Below are 23,236 nucleotides of genomic sequence, written 5' to 3'. Positions count from 1 at the left end.
TCAAATATCGTACGGGGACTCCATCACGCCCCCACCGGGACACGCACCAATAAATTTTGATCCATCTACAACAACACCATCCCAGATCCAGGGATCTGTCACATTTGCTGAAGAGAAGGATAGGGTACTGAGCTTCTCCGGATTAGATTGACCGATTTCTCCCTGTCTGAGCCGTCGGACGAGGAACTGTTGACTGGGGTATCGATCTTCGTGGGAGAAATCACCGAATGCTAGAACCCGAAGATTTGGGAGGCCATTGGGCCCGAAAGCCCACTCGGCAAATTTCAGGAACTCTTCAGCTTCGAAAAGCGAGATATTCTTCATTGTGGGCTCTGATAGAGTGTAATGCCTAGGTGGCAAAGCAAAACATATTTCGTCAACACAAGCTGAGTATTCGCCGTCATCTTTAACAACCGGCACAGAAATGCCTTTATAGTGGCTGTTGTTAAGGAGGGCCTCGATATCTTGTCGGATATTGCGGTGAATATTCTCAGGCCCGCTAAACCGTAAGTGTAAAATCTGCAGCTGCATCTTCCTGGCCTCGGGCCAGAGGAATTGCCGCTAATCTCGTCAGCTTCCTATTGATCACGATAACGTAAGTCTTACCGCTGAGGCTGGGCTTGCACAAAGTGCCAAGCTCGTGATGTGACTTAAGTTCACAACGTCGGACAGACATGGGATCCAATGTGGCATAACGTCTCGATCATCTTCGAATAGCCCATCATCGTCAATGTGTTCAAGTTCTCTCTCATGATAAACGAGACTTTTCAACGTATTCCGGTGGTGACTGATTGCATCTTGAATGGTAACTTCCCCAGTGGGAAAATTGGTCAGTTTCAAGTACAAAGATTTGAGGCCTCGAAAAGAGAGGAGGAACGCAGCTAGTGCGTGAAAATTTCGATATTCACTGGGTTCTAACAGTAATGGATCAATGCAAGCTTCAAAATGTTCGAGGCGTAGAGGAAATGGAGACTGAGATAACCACCGCAATAAGCGTAGCTGGTTCGTACAGTCTCGCAAAGTCAGCGCGCGCAGGGAGGTAAACATAAAGCCATTCACTGATGGCTCCAACGGTAGAGCGACCTTAGAAAGTGATAAAGCAGACAACGGCAAAATCGGCGTCAGCTGTCCAGTGATTCTATCCTCTGAAAACGTGCCTTCTGGCTGGTGGGATCCAAATGACTCCCAGCGTAGAGCCCGCGAGGCAGAGGATGTGAGGAATCCAATCGAAAGGTCCGTCAGGTGGCCAGAGTTCCGATCGATACATTGCTGCAGGTATTCGACTTCCTTCGGATGTTGGATGCTTTCCCAGGCTAGTGTTGTTAAACTTGAAAGCTCAGGTAGGCCCCCAAGGCTAATACCATTTTGAGGACAGGTACCGTCAGTGACCAGAAACAGTCCCGAGAGCCTATTTTGGTGTTGGCTGAGATAACCCCCCTGTCTAGTATTCCCATTGGAAGACATGTTCCTAGTCGCCACCTATACATCGGTTACTTTCAATGCATAAAGAGTGTCAGGGGTCGAACGCACTGGAAAGTACGCAAACTGTTAGGTTTCAAGCGCGCCAAAACCGTACTGAGCTGCTCCGCGATGTCGTCCAGAAAGTGTTCGTGAGCCGCCGTGTCATCGGATGTGCCAAGCGTAGTAGAAAAGGGGGAGAGCCCCGCAGTACGAAAAATGCTGTAGTACGCACATCTATTAAAACGAGCGAGATGAATGGGTGCGTAGAAATGTATGTGCTTCGTATGCTGCAAATACTTCGCTGCTAGTAGGCGTCCGTGGTGAAGAAAGAAGGAATCAATGTCGAGAACGTTTAATGCCCACTCACTGGTAGAACGGAACGTAACGGCCTGATAAATTAGCTGAATCAATGCTGTATGCAGCCTGGATGATACTTGACTCAGAACACGTAGGGTCGTAGTTGGCAGCTAAGGGTCTTTTAGTACTTCGAGATGAGTAGTGGCAGGGGCCTTACAAAGTCTGCGATCAAGAAAAGTATTTCGCATGGTAGTGTCTCTAGCATGATGCTTGGCGTGTGTTCACCTTAATACCGTGGGTCTACACTCTTAGGTGTCTAGCTGCTATATACCGGCTTTTATAGCATGCACGTGAGTAGAAAGTCCTCATATTAATCCATTTATGCCATGCTGAGAGAAACGGTGAGCGCGTGGGCCCATCACCGGAGTTCAGTTAAACGTTTGGGGGTTGCAAAAAATTTCACTAAATCATTAAGCGGTGCTTAGTTGTCTAACTTATAACCAAAATGAAGATAACGAACCAGTTTGACGCAAAGCTAGAGCATAGGAGCGAGGAAGAGCTGCCCACCAATATGTGCAAGAATGTTAGGTTGTGAAAATCTTGATGTTCAACGTTGAACTACCAAATTTTGGGGGTTGTGGGAACAGGGGATTTCGAACCAGTTTACAGTACAGTACAGTTGACGGCTTTACTCTTTTGTTTTCCTGGCCCCACTGCCAAGGCCCTAGCAAATCTAGTACCTCTATTACGGGGGCGCTCGAAATCAAGCCCATGAAATTAACGGCGAGCCGTCTGTTCAATTGAGATCCATATACTGACAGTATTGAGAGCTTACAGGGCCGCTCGAAATCAGTTTCACCTTCTTTATTCCCTTCGATTCTTTCTCAAACTCTACTCTGAAACACGCTAGTCTATTTTAATCTAGCGTATCGTAACATCGTGAAACGTACTTTTACACAAAGTCAAATCATTGTTTCTCTTGTAACATTCCTGAAATACAATACATTCCATTAAAGTCTCGAGGGAGGTCTCGGATCATTGATAGGACGCTTTCTTTCCACGAGAAATAGGTAGGAGCAAAATACGCTGGAGTTGCGTGGTCACCACCCATTATGAGAACAGACAGGGATGTAACGAAAATATCTGCTTTTGGGGATACATCAGGAGTATGAGGTTGGGGCCTTGGTCAGCTTGATCAGTCACCTGATCGTGGAGCACAATGGTTGTTCTGCTGGCCTGAGCGTTGGTCTTATTCAAACACTACCATGGCATCTGCGATTTCATTCGGCGAGTCAAACTCTGGCTCGCAAGCTGGGATCATCAATGGCAACGTCACTACATCCTGTTAAGTTTGCGGCTAGTAACTCTAATGGGGTCGTGGCTAATTGGCGTGATTGCTTCAGTACAATCAGAATCGTCCTTGAACCAGGCGTGCTTGCGGGATCTACGAATGACTAACCCTCTCGATGACAAAGACCGTATTAAAAAAATCAACCGACCAGGTTGTGGGCGGGGAGGTTGTTGAGACGTTATTGAGCAGCCGTGCGACCGCCTCGTCCCCGTGCTGGTCGGCGGCATTCTAGATCGTTAACATATGACGTTAACCACGTAACCATACTTTCGAACCGTCTACGTCGTCTGCAAAATTATTGTGCCAGTCTAGCCTCCGTCTCACGTTAAAAGCGTATGTAGATCATCATCACTACGCAAGGTTGCACACATATGCAAAAACGGACCACTTCCTGATCCATACTCTGGACTCATATGATTCCTACGATAGAGTATAATTAGCTCGTGTCCGCTTACTCTTAAGATCTACCTTTAAGTTGCACCGTTATACGCGGTCTTTCGATATATCCTATATCCTACGGTCAACAGCAAAGCTACTCCTCGCACAGCATATCTTTGCCGTCGTCAAAATACAGTGACCATTTCAGACTCGCTAGGCAACATTTTGAATAAAATCGGGAACGTTTAGAAGAAGCAATTCTATTCGGCAGCCAACGCAATTATCCGGCCCTAGGAAGTGAAGTGCCTTGTAATCATCGTTCTTACTTCTCCCCTCTAGCTTTCTTCTGCCATAATATGGACCTCATACAGCTTGAGGATGTGGTTGCGGTATTGGGAAGGACACTTGCGGAAGACGATCCTTCTCGACTAGGATCAGAGCATGACCTAGCAGTCGCTTATCGGACGAACGGCCAAATTCAGGAGGCAGTGCTGCTGCTTGAGCATGTGGTTACGGTGCGAGAAAGGACACTTGCGGAAGATGACCCTCTTCTTCTCGGATCGCAGCTTGACCTCTCAGTCACTTATCAATCCGATGGCCAGATTAAGGAGGCAGTTCAGCTACTCCAGCATATCGTTGAGGTGAAGGAAAAGGCACTGGCTGTAGACGATCCTTCTCTACTCCAATCCAAGCATATGCTCGCAGTCGCATATCAAACCGATGGCCAGACAAAGAAGGCTGTTGAACTCCTTGAGTATGTGATCTCTGTCGGTGGAAGGAAACGTGGTGAAGACCACCCTGCTCTACTGGTATCAAAGCAGGACCTTGTAGTCGCATATCAAGATAATGGTCAGATTAAGGAGGCAGTGCAGCTGCTTGAGCATCTGGTTGCGGTGCGAGAAAGGACACTTGCTGAAGATCCTTTTCTGCTAGAATCACAGCATGACCTAGCAGTCGCTTATCGGACGAACGGCCAGATTAAGGAGGCAATGCAGCTGCTCCAGCATGTGGTTATGGTGCAAGAAAGGACACTTGCTGAAAACGATCCTTCTCAACTAGGGTCTCAGCGTGAACTTGCAGCCACATATCGGGCTGATGGTCAGATTAAGAAGGCAATACAACTGCTTGAGCATGTGGTCGCGGTGCGAGAAAGGACACTTGCGGAAGACGACCCTCTTCTTCTCGGATCGCAGCTTGACCTCTCAGTCGCTTATCAAACCGATGGCCAGAATCAGGAGGCAGTTCAGCTACTCCAGCATATCGTTGAGGTGAAGGAAAAAGCACTTACTGAAGACGATCCTTCTCTACTCCAATCCAAGCATACGCTTGCGATCGCATATCAAAACGATCGCCAGACAAAGAAGGCGGTTGAGCTCCTTGACCATGTAGTTGCGGTGCGTGAAAAGACGCTGGCTGAAGACGACCCAGCTCTACTGAGATTACAACACGACCTCGCCGTGACATATCACAGCGACGGCCAGACTAAGAAGGCGATCGAGCTCCTTGAGCATGTGGTTGCTGTGGGAAGAACACTTCCCGATGATCATCCGGTTCGATTGGCATCGCACCGTATTCTTGCACCGTTGCTGATGGCTTTTCTTCATCAAGATCGGGGACATGAGATCCAGATTACCGAAGATGTTATCAGGATGGCTGCAGAGAATAAGGAACATGGGGAACGGCTGATGACCCTCCTCATTTTTTACCGAGGGGCGGAGATAAAGATCACTGAAGGAATTCTCAAAGCCGCCGCGGAGAATAAGGAATGTGGGGATCGGATAATGGCCCTCCTCCTTGACAAACGAGGAGACGAGATCACGATCACCGAAGAAGTACTCAAGGCGGCCGCATTCAATGAGTTTAGAGGAGAATGTTTGATGGGCCTCCTTCTCAACGAACGGAGAACCAAGATCAGAATCACTGAAGAAGTAATCAAGGCAGCGGCAGGGAACGAGAGGAGTGGACAAAGTGTGATGACTCTCGTTCTTGATAGACTGGAAGAGACCAAGGACGCTGAGACCAACATTATACATACCTGGACACGGGACCTTCAGACCATCGGATACAGTCTCGAAGAGGTTGCGTCCCTTCTACTACAAGAAGCACGGGACTCCCCTTGGATATATTTTGAGCCCAACGACTTCCCTCGTACTCAACCGCAGCCTGGTCTACACATTTTTCAATGTTCCCATCATTGTTGCTCGTATCGCCAATCGGGGCATGCTCGGAACATGAAGACTTGGCCCCCAGAACATCACTCAAGGACCCGCGGCCATGAGGACATAATTGAAATGATTGAAGAGTTATGTGGTTTAGCGGGCGTAAGCCCCAGATCTCGAAATATGACTGATTGGGTCGGATCCGCCGAGTTCACCGAAGAAAATCAAATGGTAGCAGTGTCATATACACTACCGACTGATCAAAGCCATGTCTTCGATTTAAAGAGCTTCAAATCTCGTATATCTCGTGCTCTGGAATACTTTCGCTCTGCCGCTGGCATAGTACAGTCGCATGGTCTATGCTGCGACTCCTTTACTGTCCTCACGTCTAAAAATCAAAATCACAAAGAGGCAGCTACTCTTACTGCAGAAGTTACCCCTGTTGATTTTCAACTTGTGCTCAATCTGGCTGAAGCATTGAAATCGCCACCGGAACTACCTACTGTTGACAAACTTCTAGCCGCATCTAGAGCAATTCTGAACATCGTCTGTCCAACACTACCTGAGTTACGGGGAGGCAGTGACATACAATACTGCCTACATCTTTGCGCGTTAACAGTTCAGTTTCTCTGCCTTGGGTTTTTGTCGTATACGCAAGCACATATCGGCCCTCTTCAACCATTCTTCTTGGAGAAGCCCTTAATTCAGGTGAAATTGTTAGGGCTACGAAGGGAAGAAGGCTTTCCTTGTTTGATAGCAAAGCTCGTTGAGCTCACCTGTTTGGGCAAAATGACCCGTCGACCGGTTTTGATTTTCCAAGCCGGTAAGCATATCGCACAACATCAAACATCAGAGCGGCCGCAAGATCGACAAAATATCCAAAAATATGACGTATTCGGCCGTGCTGAATATATAATGGATACATGGGGACCGGGAAATCTCATATTTCCAAGAAAACCGTCAAGGCTCCCAATTGCCATCAAACTTGGAGATGGCTTCCTCTTCGGAATTGAACATGAGAAATGCCATTGGGTCCGGGGAATGAAAGATATGATGAACGCCAGCGCCATGGACCTTCAACGGCCGCTTCTAATCGGCGTCTTGGTTGAAGTGAATAATATGTGTCAACTGGACGAAGCACAGTGCCGGAGAATTTCATCTAGTGCCTTTGAACATCTCGGGACATTCCGCTCCTCATGGAAAAAGGCACACCGGACAGGGGGGATGACCGGTGGTCAGTACGTCTCTGCTCAATATTCGGTAGGTTGGGACAAGAAGGATGGTATTCCGATCAAAGATACAGCGCTCGCAAACCTGGACGAAGACCTCATTCAGTACATGGATGACTACTGGGGCGTCCAAGTGAGTTATTGTACTGGGGTAGCTAGGAGAGTCCTTTTACGGACGCTACTAGCGGACCTTCTGCCAGCATTCTCAAAGGGGTTGGACTCGGAAACGAACTTTCTTGAGTCCAAACTAAGGGACGAAACTTTGGGTCGAAAAGATCTTCAGGACTGGCTCGACGGTCTAGAAACAAATCAAAATGACCTGCGTGAATCTATTTTGAAAATAATCCGAAGAATCCTTGATACTCTTCGACACACTGGTTTGGACCCTACGGGCAGGCACTTTTGTGTTGCTTGGCCTAAAAAAATTGACATATCCCGTTGTTTTAAATTTCCAGTTGAGCGTCAGAGTTCGTGGGCCGAAATCCTTGAAGATTCACCTGATTGTGCAACCTTTGCATACATCACAATGAAATGTCTGGAGACAGATGATATCAAGTGCAGCAAATCTCCAGAGCCTTACCATGAACATATTCGCCTACTTGAAACTGCCGTCACCAGCACTGCACGAGGGACGCTTCCATGTCGGGAGATGGTACAACCGGATGGTATTTACTATTTCTCTACGATGGATAACACTATCTGGGTCAAGGCTGAGAGAAGAAAAGCAGAACGACCAACTAGTCTTGCGAAGTTGACTGTAATTCAGTCAATGCGTCCTTCTCTGAAGCAAAGATTGTACTTGAGCGAGAGGAAAAAACAGCGGGAACGTATCCGGGAGCGTCCTACAGTTGAGGCTCAAGCAGAGAGTGTTTTTGTAATTTCGGTATGAAATAATCTAAAGTTCCAACCTCTGACCTTACATATTCAATTGGACCCAATCCTCGATGTATACTGTACTCTTAACGTTCAGAGATTAACGGACTGGAATGCGAACTTGGCTATATTACCAGAGTGACCAGGTAGGCGCCTTTTGTTTGCCTTATTTGCCGGAATGACATTCAACTTAAGCAGTAGTTTCTAGAACAATTGACCCATACAAGACAATACAAAGGCTATTTTTATATTGTTGTTTACAACGGTATTATAATACAGCCAAGCACAGAGTCAGGGGCAGCCTAACTATATTAGGTTAAGTTTGAAGTAAGATAAAGTTCCAGAACAAATAAAGAGAAAGAAGTAGGTGAAGCTAATTTCGAGCAGTTCTGTATCGTTTTTTCTCTTCAGCGTTCATTATATCCTTCAGTCTCTTTACACCCTCCTGCTGTGCCTTGAAAGCTCTTCTGTTTCCTCATCCTTGATTTTTTTCATGGTATTTTGGTATGCCTTGACCAGGGCTTTTCTTTTCGCTTTCTCTTCATTCCTTAGCCTTTTTGCGGCCTCTTTCTGTGATTTCTCGAGGGTTTTTCGTTTTGCTTTCTCCTCATTTTTGAGCTTCTTTACAGCCTTCCTCTCTGCCTTATTGCAGGCTTTTTTTTCTGCTTTGGCTTCATCCTTGAGTTTCCTTGCCGCCTCCTTCTGTGCCTTATTGCAAGCTTTTCTTTTTGCTTTTGCTTCATTCTTTAGTTTCTTTATGGCCTTCTGATGTGCCTTATCGATGGCTTTTCTTTTTGCTTTTATTTCATCCCCGAGCCTCTTAAAAGTGTCCTGTTCAGTGTTGATGTCTTTAAATGGGATCACATTTGAAGTAGACTCAGCTGTTTGAATGATTCTTTTCTCTCCACTTGTCGCATTATTTGTCCCTCCTATTTTGTCGAAAAGCGAATATAATAAACCAAATAATATGAGTATCGATAATTTGTTCTGAAGAAGCAGAAATATTGATAGTAGTAAAATACTAAACGTGGGTTTGATAAACCCAGCCTAGATTAGTTCATAAGTGATTGTTCGCCAGGGACAGTTAAATATCTCAAATAACGAACCTTTTGTTTTTCAAGATGCTTGGACTGCTCAGACGAAAAGACGTGCCATTCACTGGAAGTCATTAAGCTTCTCAGTTCCGTTATATCGTTGCTGTGTCCTACTTGTCTCCATTTTACGTTGTAGGGTCTCGATCCGAATCGTTCCACCCATTTCTCGCTTTTGTCATTTGGCCAGAGCTCATAATAAAACTCTTCATCTTCGCTTTCCTCAATCATAGGATGGGTTGTAATGATTTTTTGAACGGAATTTTGATTGAGTAAGCCCCGGATTATGGGCTCTTCGATGAGTTGGTAATAGGACAGACCTGACGGATGAAATCGCTTTGGTGGTGGAGGTGAAAGCAGTATAACCTTTTCGCCCTGAGCTATCCGCCAAGCAAATATAGCGGAAGCACCATGAACATATCTACTCCATTGTCGGTTATTCTTTTTCAATTTTAAACAGTCTGGGTGTTTTTCATCCATGAGTGGCCCCATTGCTGTGGTCAACGTTTGAAGTCGATGCCTATCAGCCCATTCTTGGGCCTTTTCGCGAAGCATGCCACTCCAGAGGACTTGGCCATCCGGGATCCAATTTTCTGATTGGAATTGTTTAATAATTTGAGCCGTTTCTTGTACAGATAGGAATCGCCTGAATACTCCGACAAGTGGCGCTGGGGCTGACTGTTGGTTCGAAATGTGTTGAATAGTTTTCTCATAATCCATTTTTGTAGTTGGACAGGCATGAAGGAAACGAAGGGAATAAAGACAAAAGCAACTCTTTTCTTTAATGGCTCCAGAAAAATACCGAAGAAACTGAAGATATTGAAGATATTGCTAGGAGAAGTAGAAAGCTAAAAGCGATAGGAGCCTACAGTATCACTAATACTATATATATACGTGGAACGGACAATTGCCACCTTTGCGAGAATAAATGATGTCATAATTTTTCCCCGCTTTTGTCTTCTAACCTGGCTTTTATTCTAGAAACGTTAAAGACCTGGCAGAAAGTCATACACGATATGGCATCTATTGAGTGGTTCATCTTTAGGTAGAAGAAGTAAATTTGTTTCGAATTTCCAGGACTGAGTTCGGCTAGACAGAGCAATGCTACTATCATTTCCATTGCCTAGATGTGGACGACCTGGAAGTCTATCAAGGTATGAATTATTTCTATGGCCTCTATTGATGAAAATGCTCTGATCAAAATGAAAAGTACCAATGATTGAAAGCGCGCTTATATCAAGATTGGCAGTAATATTACACAATGGATACGTTACCTTACTATTATACGGAAACTCGCTGTCAATTCTGTATACCCCGTCAATCGATGATCTGCGCTAGGACCCAGGGTGGGGCCTGAGAAAACAAAAGCTGTCACCAGGTAGATTTTGGCTATTTGATCCCGCGCCGAGACAGATGCTTTTTTTAAGAGACTCCCATGTGTGTTACAGTACTCAAGGTCGCCAGGTTCTAAATTCTCCTGCGAACAATAATACGGCGGCAAACTTGTTGAAGGGGGTTTATTTTAGTCATGGTGGGGTAGGGAGAGAGAAATTCAGGCGAATCTGTGTTTGGATTCCTCTGTAGGGAAAATGGCATACTGTATCAGTTACTTTTTTTCGTCCTTGGTCTGCACGCATGAGGGTACTGCACTTTGGAGCCTTCCACTCGTTCGTACATTGAGAAGAAGACGTCTCACATCACAGATGTGAAGCACCGTCATAACCGGTTCATCGTCTTACGGTTCTCAGCCCTAGGGTAGCTAGGCCAATGTAGGCTCAGCAAGACAGTCTTTGTAGTCGTACGGAGAAACGAAGAAAGGTCTTTGGGAATTAAGCACGCTTCACTAGCTACTTGATGGCAGAAAAGTGTAAAATAAGATTTAGCAAAAGAGAAGTCGAAAAGCCTAACTAGCCTTGTGCAATACTGCATGAAAATACTTAGGGAACCGTGTAGTTGTTTTAGCTAAGCGACAAGCGCTTCTGTCTCAGATTTCTTCGAGTATTTCAATATGTACACTAACGCGCAAGATTCGAATACTTCCAATTCCATGGCAGGTAAATGGAATCTTACCAAATCGTTCATTTCAAAAGTCCATTCCGATTCGCCAACCAACTGCGAGAGGCGAGGGGCCGTACAATAGTATTATGGGACCAATCAGGTTGTAAAGCCTAGCGCTGTCTCGAAAACAACTCTGGAATAAGTGACCATGTTGTAGGTCACAACCAAGTGCATGATGTAGAGGCTAGGCTTCCAACGATGAACAATCTCCGTTCGTTCTAGTGGCTGGAGCAGGTAAAGCGCCCCGCCAAGAGCATTGTAAATGGCCATTTTGCCATATTGAACTTCGAGCGAAGAAGGAACAAAATGATTTCCAGTGAGGGCGTGGACAAGTGGCACTAGCGAAAGCAAGCCCAGGGAGATGCAACGACAGGGAAATTGGATATTCATGAGGGATGGGTGAGAATCAGAGAGCAGAAGACCAACAATATTCTCAACAGTGGCAAGTGCTAAAGCGGACGAATAGCCGAGCTGAATCCAAAAGCAATTCTCAAAAATCAGTACCACGGCGGGTATGGTACTGGCCCAAATTAACACTAAAAGTCCCGCTGATTCGACTTTTTTCCATCTCAGTGCCTCATTTTCCCGAAAGGCAGAGACTGCACGGCAAATGAGACTAGAAATGTGCCAGAGAGTGACTCCGGCACTGAAAAAAATCACTGATAGGCTGCTTATTATTGCGCCAGGGGATGATGGAAAATAGAAAATAAGGAATTGGAGGGAGAACCAGGAAAAGTAGGAGAGACCAAAAATATTAATGGTTGCAAGGATTGCGCAGTCGCGCAGATTTGGTATATCGAAATAAGGCATTGTGGGCACGAATTAAAATGTGGGCTGCTAATCCAGGGGAAGTCGTAGGTTTTAAATGCTGTGACCATGCAGTGTAGCTCGATATGATACATTTAGTAAACATCACAGTTTTCTGTTGATCTCTTTATCTCTTTGGAGAATAGGACAAACGTTGAGTATTCCTTTAACCGTTGAGGCCTCTTTTCTTCCTCGAACACGGATGTTCAACTTCCGCCTTGCATGGGATGACTTCACTTCTATATTTTACTATGAGAGAAACATAAATTATTTTGCTATTGCAAGTATCTTGCACACTATGTGATAATGGATGAAATTACCCAAATTGTTCGTGAAATCGGATGTCAACAAGCACAGAATGCCTACTATCGCGAATGCTACGCTCTTCTCAAGCGCCTCCAAGAATGTGTTGACCAAATATCGAACGATCTATTACGCCTCTACCATTCCGGCTCACTTTATTCTTTAAATGACGAAATCAGACCAGTCAATTCGATAATGGATGAGCTACGAGTCACTATTCGCGAATTGATCGAAAAGGCCGTTAATGCTCAGGCGTCTTGCGAGATGTACTGCCCAGTGGACCCGTGCTTTTCGGCTCGAGATTCTTTCAAATTCACAGACGGAGACAAGTACGGCTTATAAGGAAAGGGAATTTTAAATACTGTACTGTTGGAGGTTTGTTCAGTCACTCTGTGAGACTGGAGAGCGTAAGCTAAAGATGGATCAGCGTCAGACCCCGGCAACGAACCAGCGGGTCTGACCTGATGGAGAAAGAGAACACACTTGGCGTTGTGACACTCTTGTCTTTTTTGGTCCTCTTTTGACACAAGAAGCCTCCAGTTGGGAACACAGGCCGATGAGGTGGAATTCGAGAGGGAGTCGCAGAGAACAAAACGTGGACTAGGCGAGGCGGACCACATACTCCCCTATCCAGGCTGCTCGCGTGGTAGCCATGAGGGAGAAGGGGGTCAAGATCCTCCCGGTCGGGTCGAAATAGAGTGTTTTTCTCCTGAGCTTTCAGATTTGGAGAAGATCTTTGCAAAAGGTTGGTTATACCAATCTGTCGATGGACGGAAGCTTCATTCGAAATCTACTTCCCTTTTGTTCACAGAATAACTATCTCGGACCCTTTCTCTCGTCTATCTGTTTTTGATATAAGTGGATCTTGCTGTGACTTAATTCCTACAGATTCAATAATTACAGCGTTTGCGTTGGTCCCACTATCTAGATTGATCTCCGTGCAAAGAGGGGAAGCCGATTTCATCATCACTACTGTATTCTCTGGAGAAATTAGGCTTATAGATATTTTTGTAACTCACTCATACATGCGTCGCTGTCAGTTTCTGGTTCGGTACAGCGCTAAGCCGAAGTTGTCCATTGCCAAAGATGACGGGATCCAGCACGTAACTCTTTGCTTTCACTTGGAATAATGCAGTCAATTTCGTCTGAAATTGAAGCGAACATTTGCGGGATATCAAATATGAAAGTCACGCTTGGACTTGGGTAGTTGGAGAAAGGCGCAGTATCATGTCTCAATCTGTGGTCTGTTCACCAGGCTTACTCACCGCCGTTTGACCACCATGCCTGAAGCATCCACACCAGATAAGCTCATTGACCGACGCAGATCAAGCTTCCCAAGATCTGGAAAATCAGATAAATTGACCTTTAATGTAAAATCAGCCGAAGATTCGGTATCCATATTGGCGCACCAGGAGACAAGGCTTATGGAAGGAATTACTTTGCCAATGGAAAACAACATATTTCTTGCTTAGGAAAGTGCTTAAATTTTGCTTGTAGTTTGGTGAGTTGGAGTACAATATGTAGGTCCAACTGACTTCAAGGAGAAATTTACAGAAGCTCTGGAGTTGATCTTTGATTATTTATAAAAAGTGAGGGTGTTTAAGGGAGTTGTGTCAAGGAGATTCGACGGAGGATTGGTGGCTTGCACGGGGCACATCTAGGCTAGGGAATAGATGTCTCGTTCATTGGTGTGATATTTTTTGAACGTGCATACTCTTGCAATACTGATTTTGTCAACTGAAATGTGAGAGACGAAAAAAAGGGAGCCAGTTCCCTCAAGATTTGATTCAGTTTTATTGAAACAACTGCAAATTCTTACAGATCATCATGATCGAAGTGGTGTAAAGTTGGGTTCCATCCAACATAAACGGTGAACCAAATGTGCGCAGCACAGGCGTACGACTCATGGTGCAAACATCTCTTATAACAACAAATTCATATATATTATCATCCTTATGAACGACCATTTTGCCAGAGCTCTTGAATTATGTTTTGAGAATTTGAAAACCATGCCACGTTTGTCCCAAGCTCAAGTGGAAGCGGCCGAGAATGAGCTCTTTACGTATCAAGAAACTCACTTTGAACTATCAGCGCGAGTTGATATTTCCCGTCTTTCTTGGGATCGAAGTTTCAAGCGACAAATGGACGATCGTCAAAATGTGATCAGACTTGAGAAAATCATGGATATCCAAGGGTGCCAGCGCTTGAAGAAGGAGTGTCATGTGCCGGTTCTAGTTCCTGCAGCAGACTGGGGCAATCGTGTCCGTCCGCGGCAATTGGACGGCACTTGTACTTGGTTAGACGTGGATATTGACTATGAACTTCGCGCCCAAGATCATGAGAACCTCATCACAGCTGCCCGCAATAAGCTTAGGTCTCCGCGGAATCAGTGGTGGATTGTCGATGTTTACGTAACGGACCGTCAAGGTGCGTGGCAGTAAGACTAAACACAAGAGACCGAACTTCATTACATCCCAAACTTGTTGTTATACATCTCATCTAACCCCAATGAAGCTACCAATATAGAAAGCAGTGACTTGCTCCAGGACAAATTCATTAGGTCTCTTCGAGAACGCTTCCCTAACGATCATACGCCGGCTGATGGCCTGATTTATCAGCGCATCCGTTATTACGGTCAATTAATCGACCATTTAGTACATCCACTGCCGGAAGATCGCTTGTGGGCTGTAATAGCATCAAATCACTGGTGGGCTATTTTGGAAAAGACAGCTGGGAGCAAAAAAGGGAAGTATCTTAAAGCATTTCTGAAACATCAGAGCCTGCCCCAGGCTTTTGATGATCTATTGCCAATACCAGGCATCTGGGAGGGTATGCGAATCGGGTTACTCCACAAGCTGATTTCGATGCGATGTGACGAGGTACGTGCCATTCCATTCAGGTGTTCAATCTCTAAACTAGCCCAAACCTTGCAGCCTATTATGAACTACTTGCGCCTCGTCGGCACAACTTTCTCGTACTTGATGGGAGGAGACGAGTATTTACCTCTGGTAGATGGTGTGAGCGTTAAGTTACTTCAGTCTCGAGCACCCAAAGTATCAGCAAGAGACTTTGCTTTTCTCAAGACCCGAATGGAAACAGGCGACCTTTTCAAAGAAATCGAGAATGAAGCACGGCGTTGTGAAATATGGAACCGGCTCGAGGGTATTGATTATCCTATTCCGACACTGAAGACATTTTTTAAAGATAGGCTGTACCTCGAAGTTGCGCGATCTGTGATGCAACAGCTTTTCGTTCCTGATCCTGATCGAAAGCTCACAATCGATGAAGCTGTGGGGGAGCATTGGGGTACAGCTGTTCCCATGCCGACCCCTTTCAGGCAGGAAATGATTCGTTCCGACCTCTACGAACTCTGGCGGTTTAGTTTTCAATACGGCTTTGAAATGACTGACCATCGGCGATGCGTGATTCGCCCAAAGCCTGGGAATAATCGTCCTTCCCTGAGCAGTATGACAGAAAGGCCGGGGACAATAAATCGAGCGGTGCTCTGGGGGCACCTTTTTTGGCTTGCCCAACAGAGAAATATCTGGCTTCCTTTGGCTGGTGGCTTTCAAGTACAAGAAGCCGATCTACCTACACCACTACCACATGACTATCCTGAAAATGAGGAAGAAATTCCGGTCACACGGCGATGTGGTAAGCCATTTACGTACTCGGTAGAGGCTGATCGCTATGCCTTGACGCAAGAATCATTGGAGCAGACTTGGACAACCCCTCGGGTTACAGCAGGATTTGTCAGCAGATCTATCTTCTCGGCTTTTTTTGGATATCTCAATCCCAATAGACATAGTACGCAGGATTGCCCTACTGAATCGAACAATGCTGCCAGCGATAATACCCTGCATAGGGAAGACCTCTCATCAGACATATCAGTCGATATGCCTGATGAGATATCTCACAATCCGCCGAATGATCATTCAGAACGCCACTCAGACCCTATGACAGATGTCTACTCAGGACAAGAGTTCAATCCTCTCATGCCCTCACAACAACTGTTGTGGGGGAACCAACAGCCTCTCTTCTTCGCCATGAACGTTTCAATTCCAGGAGAGCCCATTCGAGAGCTGAAGCTGCCAAATGAGCAACAGACTCTGAGCAACTTTTTTGGTGGGCTGGAGCGACATCGGTTTCACATATATATCCCAGGAGAGGACCAGCGGGCTCTTCACGCCGATTGGTGTTACTCAGCTTATGAGCGTAATCCGCACCAACTGTTACATGCTGACTTTCTTCCGGAATGTTCCTTTGAGCAAGTCGACTCTACAGCTTCTGGGTACACGCCGAGAAAAAGGAGACGAACGGACGGTATTGCTGAACTGGAAGCTGTTAAATCTTGGCTCGAGGAGCAACTCGCAGAGCTGCAAGCCTGTAACAATGCGATGCAGGTTCCCTTTCAGTTTTCGCTAGGCGCCGAAAACACATTGGAGGAAATATGACATGTCCTGCATTTACTCGTTGGAAATTCGCTAAAACACCTTCAAATATGCAAATAGCTACGTTTTATCGTGAGGGTTAGAACGCTTAGATAGGATATATACCGAAATGTCGAGACGTTTGATCATGCAAAGTCCCAGCGGGTTGTATCTTTCTTGAATTGCAGTTGGTTTATCTGGAGAGTTACAAGAGAGACTATATCTGATGAGGTGAATCTGAAGATCTTGAACTAGTACCTGAGATGGGACTACGCGAAAGGGCGCTGTTTTGAAAAGGCCACCTTTCTCCTCTCACCTTTTGAATTCACATCCGTTACCTCTGTTCATTACTTTCGTAAATCTGTTTAGGTACTCTCCATATAGTAGGCTTATGTAGATAAGAGCCGAGCAGTCGAACAAAGACCATGTCCGACGGCAAAGCGCACGGAAATGTAAGTAATCAGGAAGGTAAAGATTTATTGCGATTGATTCCAACATCTCCTGCGGTAGGTCACACAGAGATGCCTTCTCCCCTCTGTACGGTCCATGTCGAGGCTCGTATATGATATATCGTAGTAAATGTCTAAATTAGGCGATTTAGTCTTGGCTCAATGTCGTAGGATGGGGGAGTGCTCGAGTATCACCGAAATGCTGGCTGTCTATTACTCCGGATTGTGTGGGATCACGCGGGTTATATGTAGCAACATCAGCAGTCCGGGGGCATAGTGGGTGATTTGCTCGAGGCAGTACCTTGGATGAGCTCTCGGACGAAATGTTGAGAGAGACCTTCTGGGTCAGAGGCTATTGTGCCCACGCTTTGTCCGCTTTCGAGATTGGCGATATGGTAGGTGGAGGCGGACAGCATAGCTCTGGCAGAAATCGTATTAACCGAATGCCAAATAATACAATCAAGGGGGTTTGACCTCCTTTTCGATTTGTCTCTGTGCCTCGGACCCGACTTCCCGACGTGGATGCTTGTGATTCCCCGACATAGGCCTGGAGGAAGACGTTGAAGTCGAGAAGCGCTCAGGAAAACCGTTCTCCAGTACAGTTGACGTAGATCGGTATGCTCTTTCCGCGAAATCTGTGCAGCGGAGTTGGACGACTCAAGTGACGGCCGGATTTCTACGTAGATCTGTTTTCAAGGCATTTGTCTCTTTTCTTATCGGAGACGGCCAAAGCTTCAATCAAGCTTTGGCAGCGGACGGTACTCTGGTCTATTCTGACGAGGCATGGTCTAAAGCTACATAGTTGGCCTAGTATGGAAAACGCCATCGTAAATAGAACCGAAATGGTGTCACAGGACAAAAAGGGTGTCGCAGGACAAAAAGGGTGTCGTAGGACAAAAATGGTGCCGCAGATGACTAACCGATGAGCGGCAGCTAGTTAGTTAACTATGCCCAGGGATAAAACAGCAGACAAGACTGATTGGTCAGGTCGCTTCGTCTGGCCAACAAGTAGCTATCACTCATCGTGGCCTTCGGAAACCCGTGGTCTTTGGATGCTATTTTCTAATGCTATTACTTGAACCCAGTGCTTGCTATAAATATCAACGATAGCATCCAGCCTATTGTTCCTTTCTAACAGTTCGTACCCATCATCTCATGACTGTCATGCCTAAGACACATTGCGGACGATTAGAGTCTTCTAGTATGGACAAGAGGTCTCTTCGACAGAAAATAAAGCGGCGGAAGACGAGCCTAGAACATAAGTCGCAGGAGTATAGCTAGATGTGTAGGGCTGATGTCTGCTTGGCTATACGGATCCGAGAGTCAGGACAAGTTTTTATTTTCTCAGCAGACTCATCAGGGTTTTGGTCATTTCTTAGGCTCTCAATTGGTATGTGCTGCCCGAATCTTGGGGCTTCAGTATTTCCTGACTCTTCTAGGGCTCTCACTATCCAAAGCCAATTGAAAGGAGCAAAAAGGATCTCGGTGAAGTGAAAATATAGAGCGACAGACTCTTTACAGTTTGACCACCGGAAACCTTGTCTAGCGTAACATGCCCTAAATCGCAGGAATGATATCTCTTTTGGCCAACCAACCTTTGATTGGGTTGATACTGGAGGGCAAACTCCTCCAGGGTTTTCTCGACCTAAGGATGCGTGTAGTGGTGGGAAATTGTACCTGTTCATAATATTATTATTTCAAGTAAAATCCTAGCTGCTCGGTTTCAACGGAGACAAGAGTTCCAAGGCGTTGGTGATGCACCTACTTACTGGTTGTTGGCGTTTCGCCGATTTTTAGATCGTTTTGAGCCGGAAACCAGGCGAGCCAGAATAGCCTCCATAGAAGACGGGCTGGGGTATGGGCGGCTCGCACTAGAAAGGCGACCCGCTGAATCATTTTAAGAAGGATCAGAAACAGGGGCCCGTGGGGCTTATTACTAGCCGCAAGTAACTTTAATGACGCTGCCAACATCGGATCGCTGGATAAGCAAGAAGGGAAGTATCTGCGGTTCGCGATTTGAAGTCTCGTGGTTTGAAGTCTCACGGTTTGGAGTCTTACGGTTTGGAGTCTTACGGTTTGAAGTCTCATGGTGTGGAGTTCGCGGTTCTGCAAGCCTTGCAACTATCTATAAATACCTCATCAGACGTAGAGGTCGGCCTCTCTGGCATTCTCCATACATTTAGCTAATGATCTTTGCAGATCCTGTTAGCGAAGGTGGTTCAGTTTGCCTCGAGCACAGAGCCTATTCTTTAAGAGGGACTAATTTACCCAGATAGCTAGGCAGGTCTTTTTTGCTCTCAACGGGGTCCGTTCGTTGGATGGTGACTGCAAGATGACTAAACCCGAGAGCCCAAGCATACAGCAGCGTGTTACGCAAAACAGACAGAAAAGAGAGAGGAAAGCCTATTCTCCCTGTTTGGGAAGAACTTTTACTGACTACTAGCTTCGATGTGTACCTTCCTCGCAGCGAGATCACACAAATACTTATCATTCGAAGCACAATGGCATTTATTAAAGGACGGTAGGGGGCCCTTGAGAGTGATGCAATCGGACTCGTCAAAAGGCCAAAGCGGGGCGGTGCCTGAGGCATTCATTAATCACAGCCAGCGGGCGGGTAAGCAGGTACACACCCGAAGCAGGTAAACACCCGAACACGCATTCCTCCTTCTTCCCTCATCCATGACGATCCATTCCCCGTGCCAGACGGCGGCACCCCATTTTCCCTTGTTATACGTTGCTCGAATATGTGCTGAATACTGCTTTGTCTAAATAATGGAGGAGACAATCGCTGAACTGCGACGTCAGCTTGAGGAAGAGAGACACGCGCGAGAAGAAGAGAGAAAAGCGCGAGAAGAGGCAGAGCGTCGTGAAGAGGAGGAGAGACATGCGCGAGAAGAGGCAGAAGGGCGACTACAACCCAACACACTTCTTCGCCTTCTCGATCGCTGCCACCACACACTCTCTCAATCGATCCAAGTCGAGACGGATGCGACCCTCACCACCCAGGGAGACGCGACCGACCCAGTGAACCGACTGTACCCCAAGAAAATCATCCCTTGGCTTAATTTTCCCCAACTACAGGAACAAGTCTGGGGGAAATTCGACCGCACCGCTGCCTTTACCTCACGCAAACTTTTCCCTTCCGATACCCAAATCGATTATGTCATTACGAACATCCAGAACAGGATCTATTCGGAAGCGTCTCTCCGGAATTTTGAGCGAGACACGGTTGATAACTTTGTCGAAAAAATCATTAAGGCTTTACGAGACGACGAGCCCCTTCGACACGAGTTCGGAATCGAAGGCCGCGTCACCTTCTATGATCGCGCAAACCCATCGGAAACTGCGCTGGAGAACAGCCTGGACCAACTGAATCTTCAGGACGCGCAAACACCCAAACGACCAGCGAACACTGGGCATGGAAGAGACAGAGGAGGAGGGGGAGAAGCGGCGCAGAGACAGAAGAGGGTTGGCACTGCAAGGAGACGCAATCGGCGCGCCGACCAGTTCTGCGTGCACCTTGTAGCTGATGAACGACAAATTCCAGTGTATGCAGTGGAGTTCAAAGCGCCGCACAAGGTGACAATCCCCGAATTGGTGGCAGGTCTACATCAGATGGATCTGGCTCGCGATGTCATTGACCAGGAAGGCGACACATTTGAATTTTATGCTACCCGCCTCGTCGCCGCTGTGGTCACTCAAATATTCTCGTACATGATCGACAGTGGAGTTCGATACGGCTACATCTGCACAGGAGAGGCTTTTGTTTTCCTCCATATCCCAAAGGATGATCCCACTATTATCCAATATTTCTTGTGTATCCCAAATCAAGACGTGCAAGCGGACGATGAGTTGCGCCTTCTCCGGACAGCTATTGGTCAAGTGCTTGCGTTCACCCTTCAAGCGCTAGCCGTCGAACCTCCGACTCAAGAATGGCATGATACGGCGCACAACAAGCTAACCACCTGGGAGGTCGAATATCTCGACGTGTTGAGAGAAATTCCCGAAACTCTCCGTAAAGACCCCCAGGCCTCTAATTATCGGCCGTCGCACTGGAAACGAGAGCGGAAGCGAGATCGGAAAATACACAACACGCGCTCTCGCGCTCGTTGTCAACCAGGCACATCTACACCGAAACACTCGTCGACTGAAGGCAGCGGTAGTGATCAAGAATCGTACTCGCCATCTACCGCAGCAGCATCGCGCACCCGATCAAGCCACGGGAGAGGCAACAACCGTAAGTCAACTAGAGGAAGCGAAAGGACACGAGCCAGCCGGGAGAACAAACAGACTTCTCCAGAAGACGGGAAAGCTACACGACCATATTGTACCATTGCCTGCATCCGCGGGATTATCAACCGAGACCCTCTAGATAAAAGATGCCCCAACTGGAAACATCACGGTACTCATCATCACTCCATGGGGCCGCAGGAGTTCACACGCCAGCTTCATCGTCAACTTGTACGAGATCGAGACCATGGGTTTGAACAGCTGCATGTCTGTGGTCGGACGGGCTACCTCATGAAAGCCACCCTTCTTTCACGCGGATACACCGTGATCATAAAGGCTACGACTATGGAGAAGCAACATCGCCTTCAAATGGAGGTGGACAATTATCGTCACCTTAGGAACTTGCAAGGACAACATATCCCTGTCTGTCTTGGGGACTTTAAGCCTCGCGTTGCATATTGGTACCATGGCGAATTAATGGCCCAGATGATGATTTTGAGCTGGTCTGGAACGCGGCTTCAGCATGTCATCAGCGATGGGAATTCCAGCTTCTTTCACCAAGAGCGCAACAGAGCTCTGGCTGTGCTCCGGTCGCGCGGAGTTATCCACGGCGACAGTGAGTGGCGTAATATGCTGTGGGATGACCTGAGTGGTCGTTTGGTCGTCATCGACTTGGAGGACGTGAAATGGTTGAAGCGCCCTCGGGCCCTTGAACCCACGTCTGGCAATACACGGCGCAGTCATTGCGTCGGAGGTAGGGAATATAAGGACGGCCTGAAAAGAGTGGAAATGTGCGATATAGCGGTGCCTTAAGGTTCTGGCTGTTCATTTGAAGACAATGCAAAACATTACCCAACAAAATTTCGAGTCCTCTCCGAGCCCGTGTACCAACTAGGTATGGTGCAACAAGAGCCCGACTTCTTGAGCAACAGAATTACCCCTATGACCTTCCCAGGTATATCTGCTAGACATACATTCCGTCAACTGGCCTCCCTCTGTCAAACACCTTCGAAAATTTCTTGTTTGATTCCGCGGCTAACTCCAAGTATATATAGCTCACTTGATTGGCGTCCGCCTCAGCAAGAGCATGTGCGATTGCCGCGATGTTTTTGATCTTTCTGGCAGTCAGCAAGTGAGAATGTACATAGCAGCGCTCTGGAACCCACCTCTCGTCCATTCAGGGCTAAAGACTCCAATTGTCGGAGGTCGTGCTCCTCTACAAGGGCAGGTCCTTGCATTGTACGTGCGTTGGCCAGAAAAGTTGACCAGAGACCTCTGCGAAATTCCTTGCTCAGGTCTTCATACTCAATGATCAAATGGATCCGGCTCAGGATTGCATCGTCAAACTGAATACCCCGATTCGAAGTCAAGAAGAGAACCCATTGATAATAGGGTTTCCAAACTTATGATATGCCACTGTACGGGGAAGTCTTTCTGGTGATTTATTGTTCTGATAGAACCGTAACCGATCAAGTGGTGCTTAATGATCGGGCACTGCCATCGAATATTCTGACAGTAGCTTGCTCCATAGAGGAGCAATGCTACCAGACTATTATGGGAGAGGACAGAGACCAAAACATCTTTTAAATATCGTTACACCACATTCCAGCAAAGATTTGCTAGAGGGCTCCGAAGTGACTGATCGTACTACATTCGTCCCATGACGATCATCCTAATCCTAGGTCGGACATAAAACAGGCACAAACGCTACAGTATTGTGCTCAAAGCATACGCAGCTGACAAGGTAAGCCGCCTTGCGGATAACTATCCGTGACTGAATGTTGAGCTAGGCTGTCTGTTGGCGGTTTAAGTCAAGTTAACGCAAATATTACATCGTATGGTTTTGGCTGCATACAATTGAGGCGTCGAGTTCAGGATGCGATTCCGAACCGCCAACGAGGCGTCCGACCAATAGGTATACAATGTTCACCTCGAACCGCCAAAAAGTACCTTTCTCGTATATTTCTCTTAGGAAATACATCATTTTCAGACCCAGTCTTAGTGGTGCATACAAAGTTGAGGTAAATGCAGCGAAAATGTTCTTCCCGTGAAGATGATCGGGTTCTTACAACCATCATTATTTGCCTTTGGCATAAAAACTCCTCATCCTTGAATGGCTG

At 46.6% G+C, this 23,236-nt stretch overlaps 6 protein-coding genes across 6 annotated transcripts; 4 read left to right on the top strand and 2 right to left on the bottom strand.

The window, feature by feature from the left end:
• On the bottom strand, positions 1 to 1,627 carry N7458_002540 (uncharacterized protein; the record flags this gene model as incomplete). The annotated part of the gene is made up of 5 exons (XM_056905923.1): positions 1 to 561; positions 607 to 881; positions 1,011 to 1,313; positions 1,380 to 1,479; positions 1,577 to 1,627. The coding sequence occupies 5 exons, from the start codon at positions 1,625 to 1,627 to the stop codon at positions 1 to 3; spliced, it is 1,290 nt and encodes a 429-aa protein (XP_056770030.1).
• Positions 1,628 to 3,843: 2,216 nt separating this feature from the next.
• Positions 3,844 to 7,949, top strand: N7458_002539 (uncharacterized protein; the record flags this gene model as incomplete). Its single annotated transcript, XM_056905922.1, has 2 exons — positions 3,844 to 7,008; positions 7,947 to 7,949. The coding sequence occupies 2 exons, from the start codon at positions 3,844 to 3,846 to the stop codon at positions 7,947 to 7,949; spliced, it is 3,168 nt and encodes a 1,055-aa protein (XP_056770029.1).
• Positions 7,950 to 8,183: 234 nt separating this feature from the next.
• Positions 8,184 to 9,559, bottom strand: N7458_002538 (cell envelope integrity TolA family protein; the record flags this gene model as incomplete). Its single annotated transcript, XM_056905921.1, has 2 exons — positions 8,184 to 8,795; positions 8,855 to 9,559. The coding sequence occupies 2 exons, from the start codon at positions 9,557 to 9,559 to the stop codon at positions 8,184 to 8,186; spliced, it is 1,317 nt and encodes a 438-aa protein (XP_056770028.1).
• Positions 9,560 to 14,016: 4,457 nt separating this feature from the next.
• N7458_002537 (uncharacterized protein) lies at positions 14,017 to 16,461 on the top strand (the record flags this gene model as incomplete). The annotated part of the gene is made up of 3 exons (XM_056905920.1): positions 14,017 to 14,434; positions 14,462 to 14,886; positions 14,941 to 16,461. The coding sequence occupies 3 exons, from the start codon at positions 14,017 to 14,019 to the stop codon at positions 16,459 to 16,461; spliced, it is 2,364 nt and encodes a 787-aa protein (XP_056770027.1).
• Positions 16,462 to 17,209: 748 nt separating this feature from the next.
• On the top strand, positions 17,210 to 17,688 carry N7458_002536 (uncharacterized protein; the record flags this gene model as incomplete). Its single annotated transcript, XM_056905919.1, has 2 exons — positions 17,210 to 17,318; positions 17,432 to 17,688. The coding sequence occupies 2 exons, from the start codon at positions 17,210 to 17,212 to the stop codon at positions 17,686 to 17,688; spliced, it is 366 nt and encodes a 121-aa protein (XP_056770026.1).
• Positions 17,689 to 19,658: 1,970 nt separating this feature from the next.
• N7458_002535 (uncharacterized protein) lies at positions 19,659 to 21,929 on the top strand (the record flags this gene model as incomplete). The annotated part of the gene is made up of 1 exon (XM_056905918.1): positions 19,659 to 21,929. One exon carries the CDS (start codon positions 19,659 to 19,661, stop codon positions 21,927 to 21,929), a length of 2,271 nt encoding a protein of 756 aa, XP_056770025.1.
• Positions 21,930 to 23,236: the final 1,307 nt, after the last annotated feature.

The sequence above is a fragment of the Penicillium daleae genome (assembly GCF_028827525.1).
Source record: "Penicillium daleae strain IBT 16125 chromosome Unknown utg000002l_segment0_segment0, whole genome shotgun sequence".
Taxonomy (NCBI): Eukaryota; Fungi; Ascomycota; class Eurotiomycetes; order Eurotiales; family Aspergillaceae; genus Penicillium; species Penicillium daleae.
The sequence above is the reverse complement of the archived record's forward strand: the minus strand, read 5'-3'. Positions and strand labels throughout refer to the sequence as shown.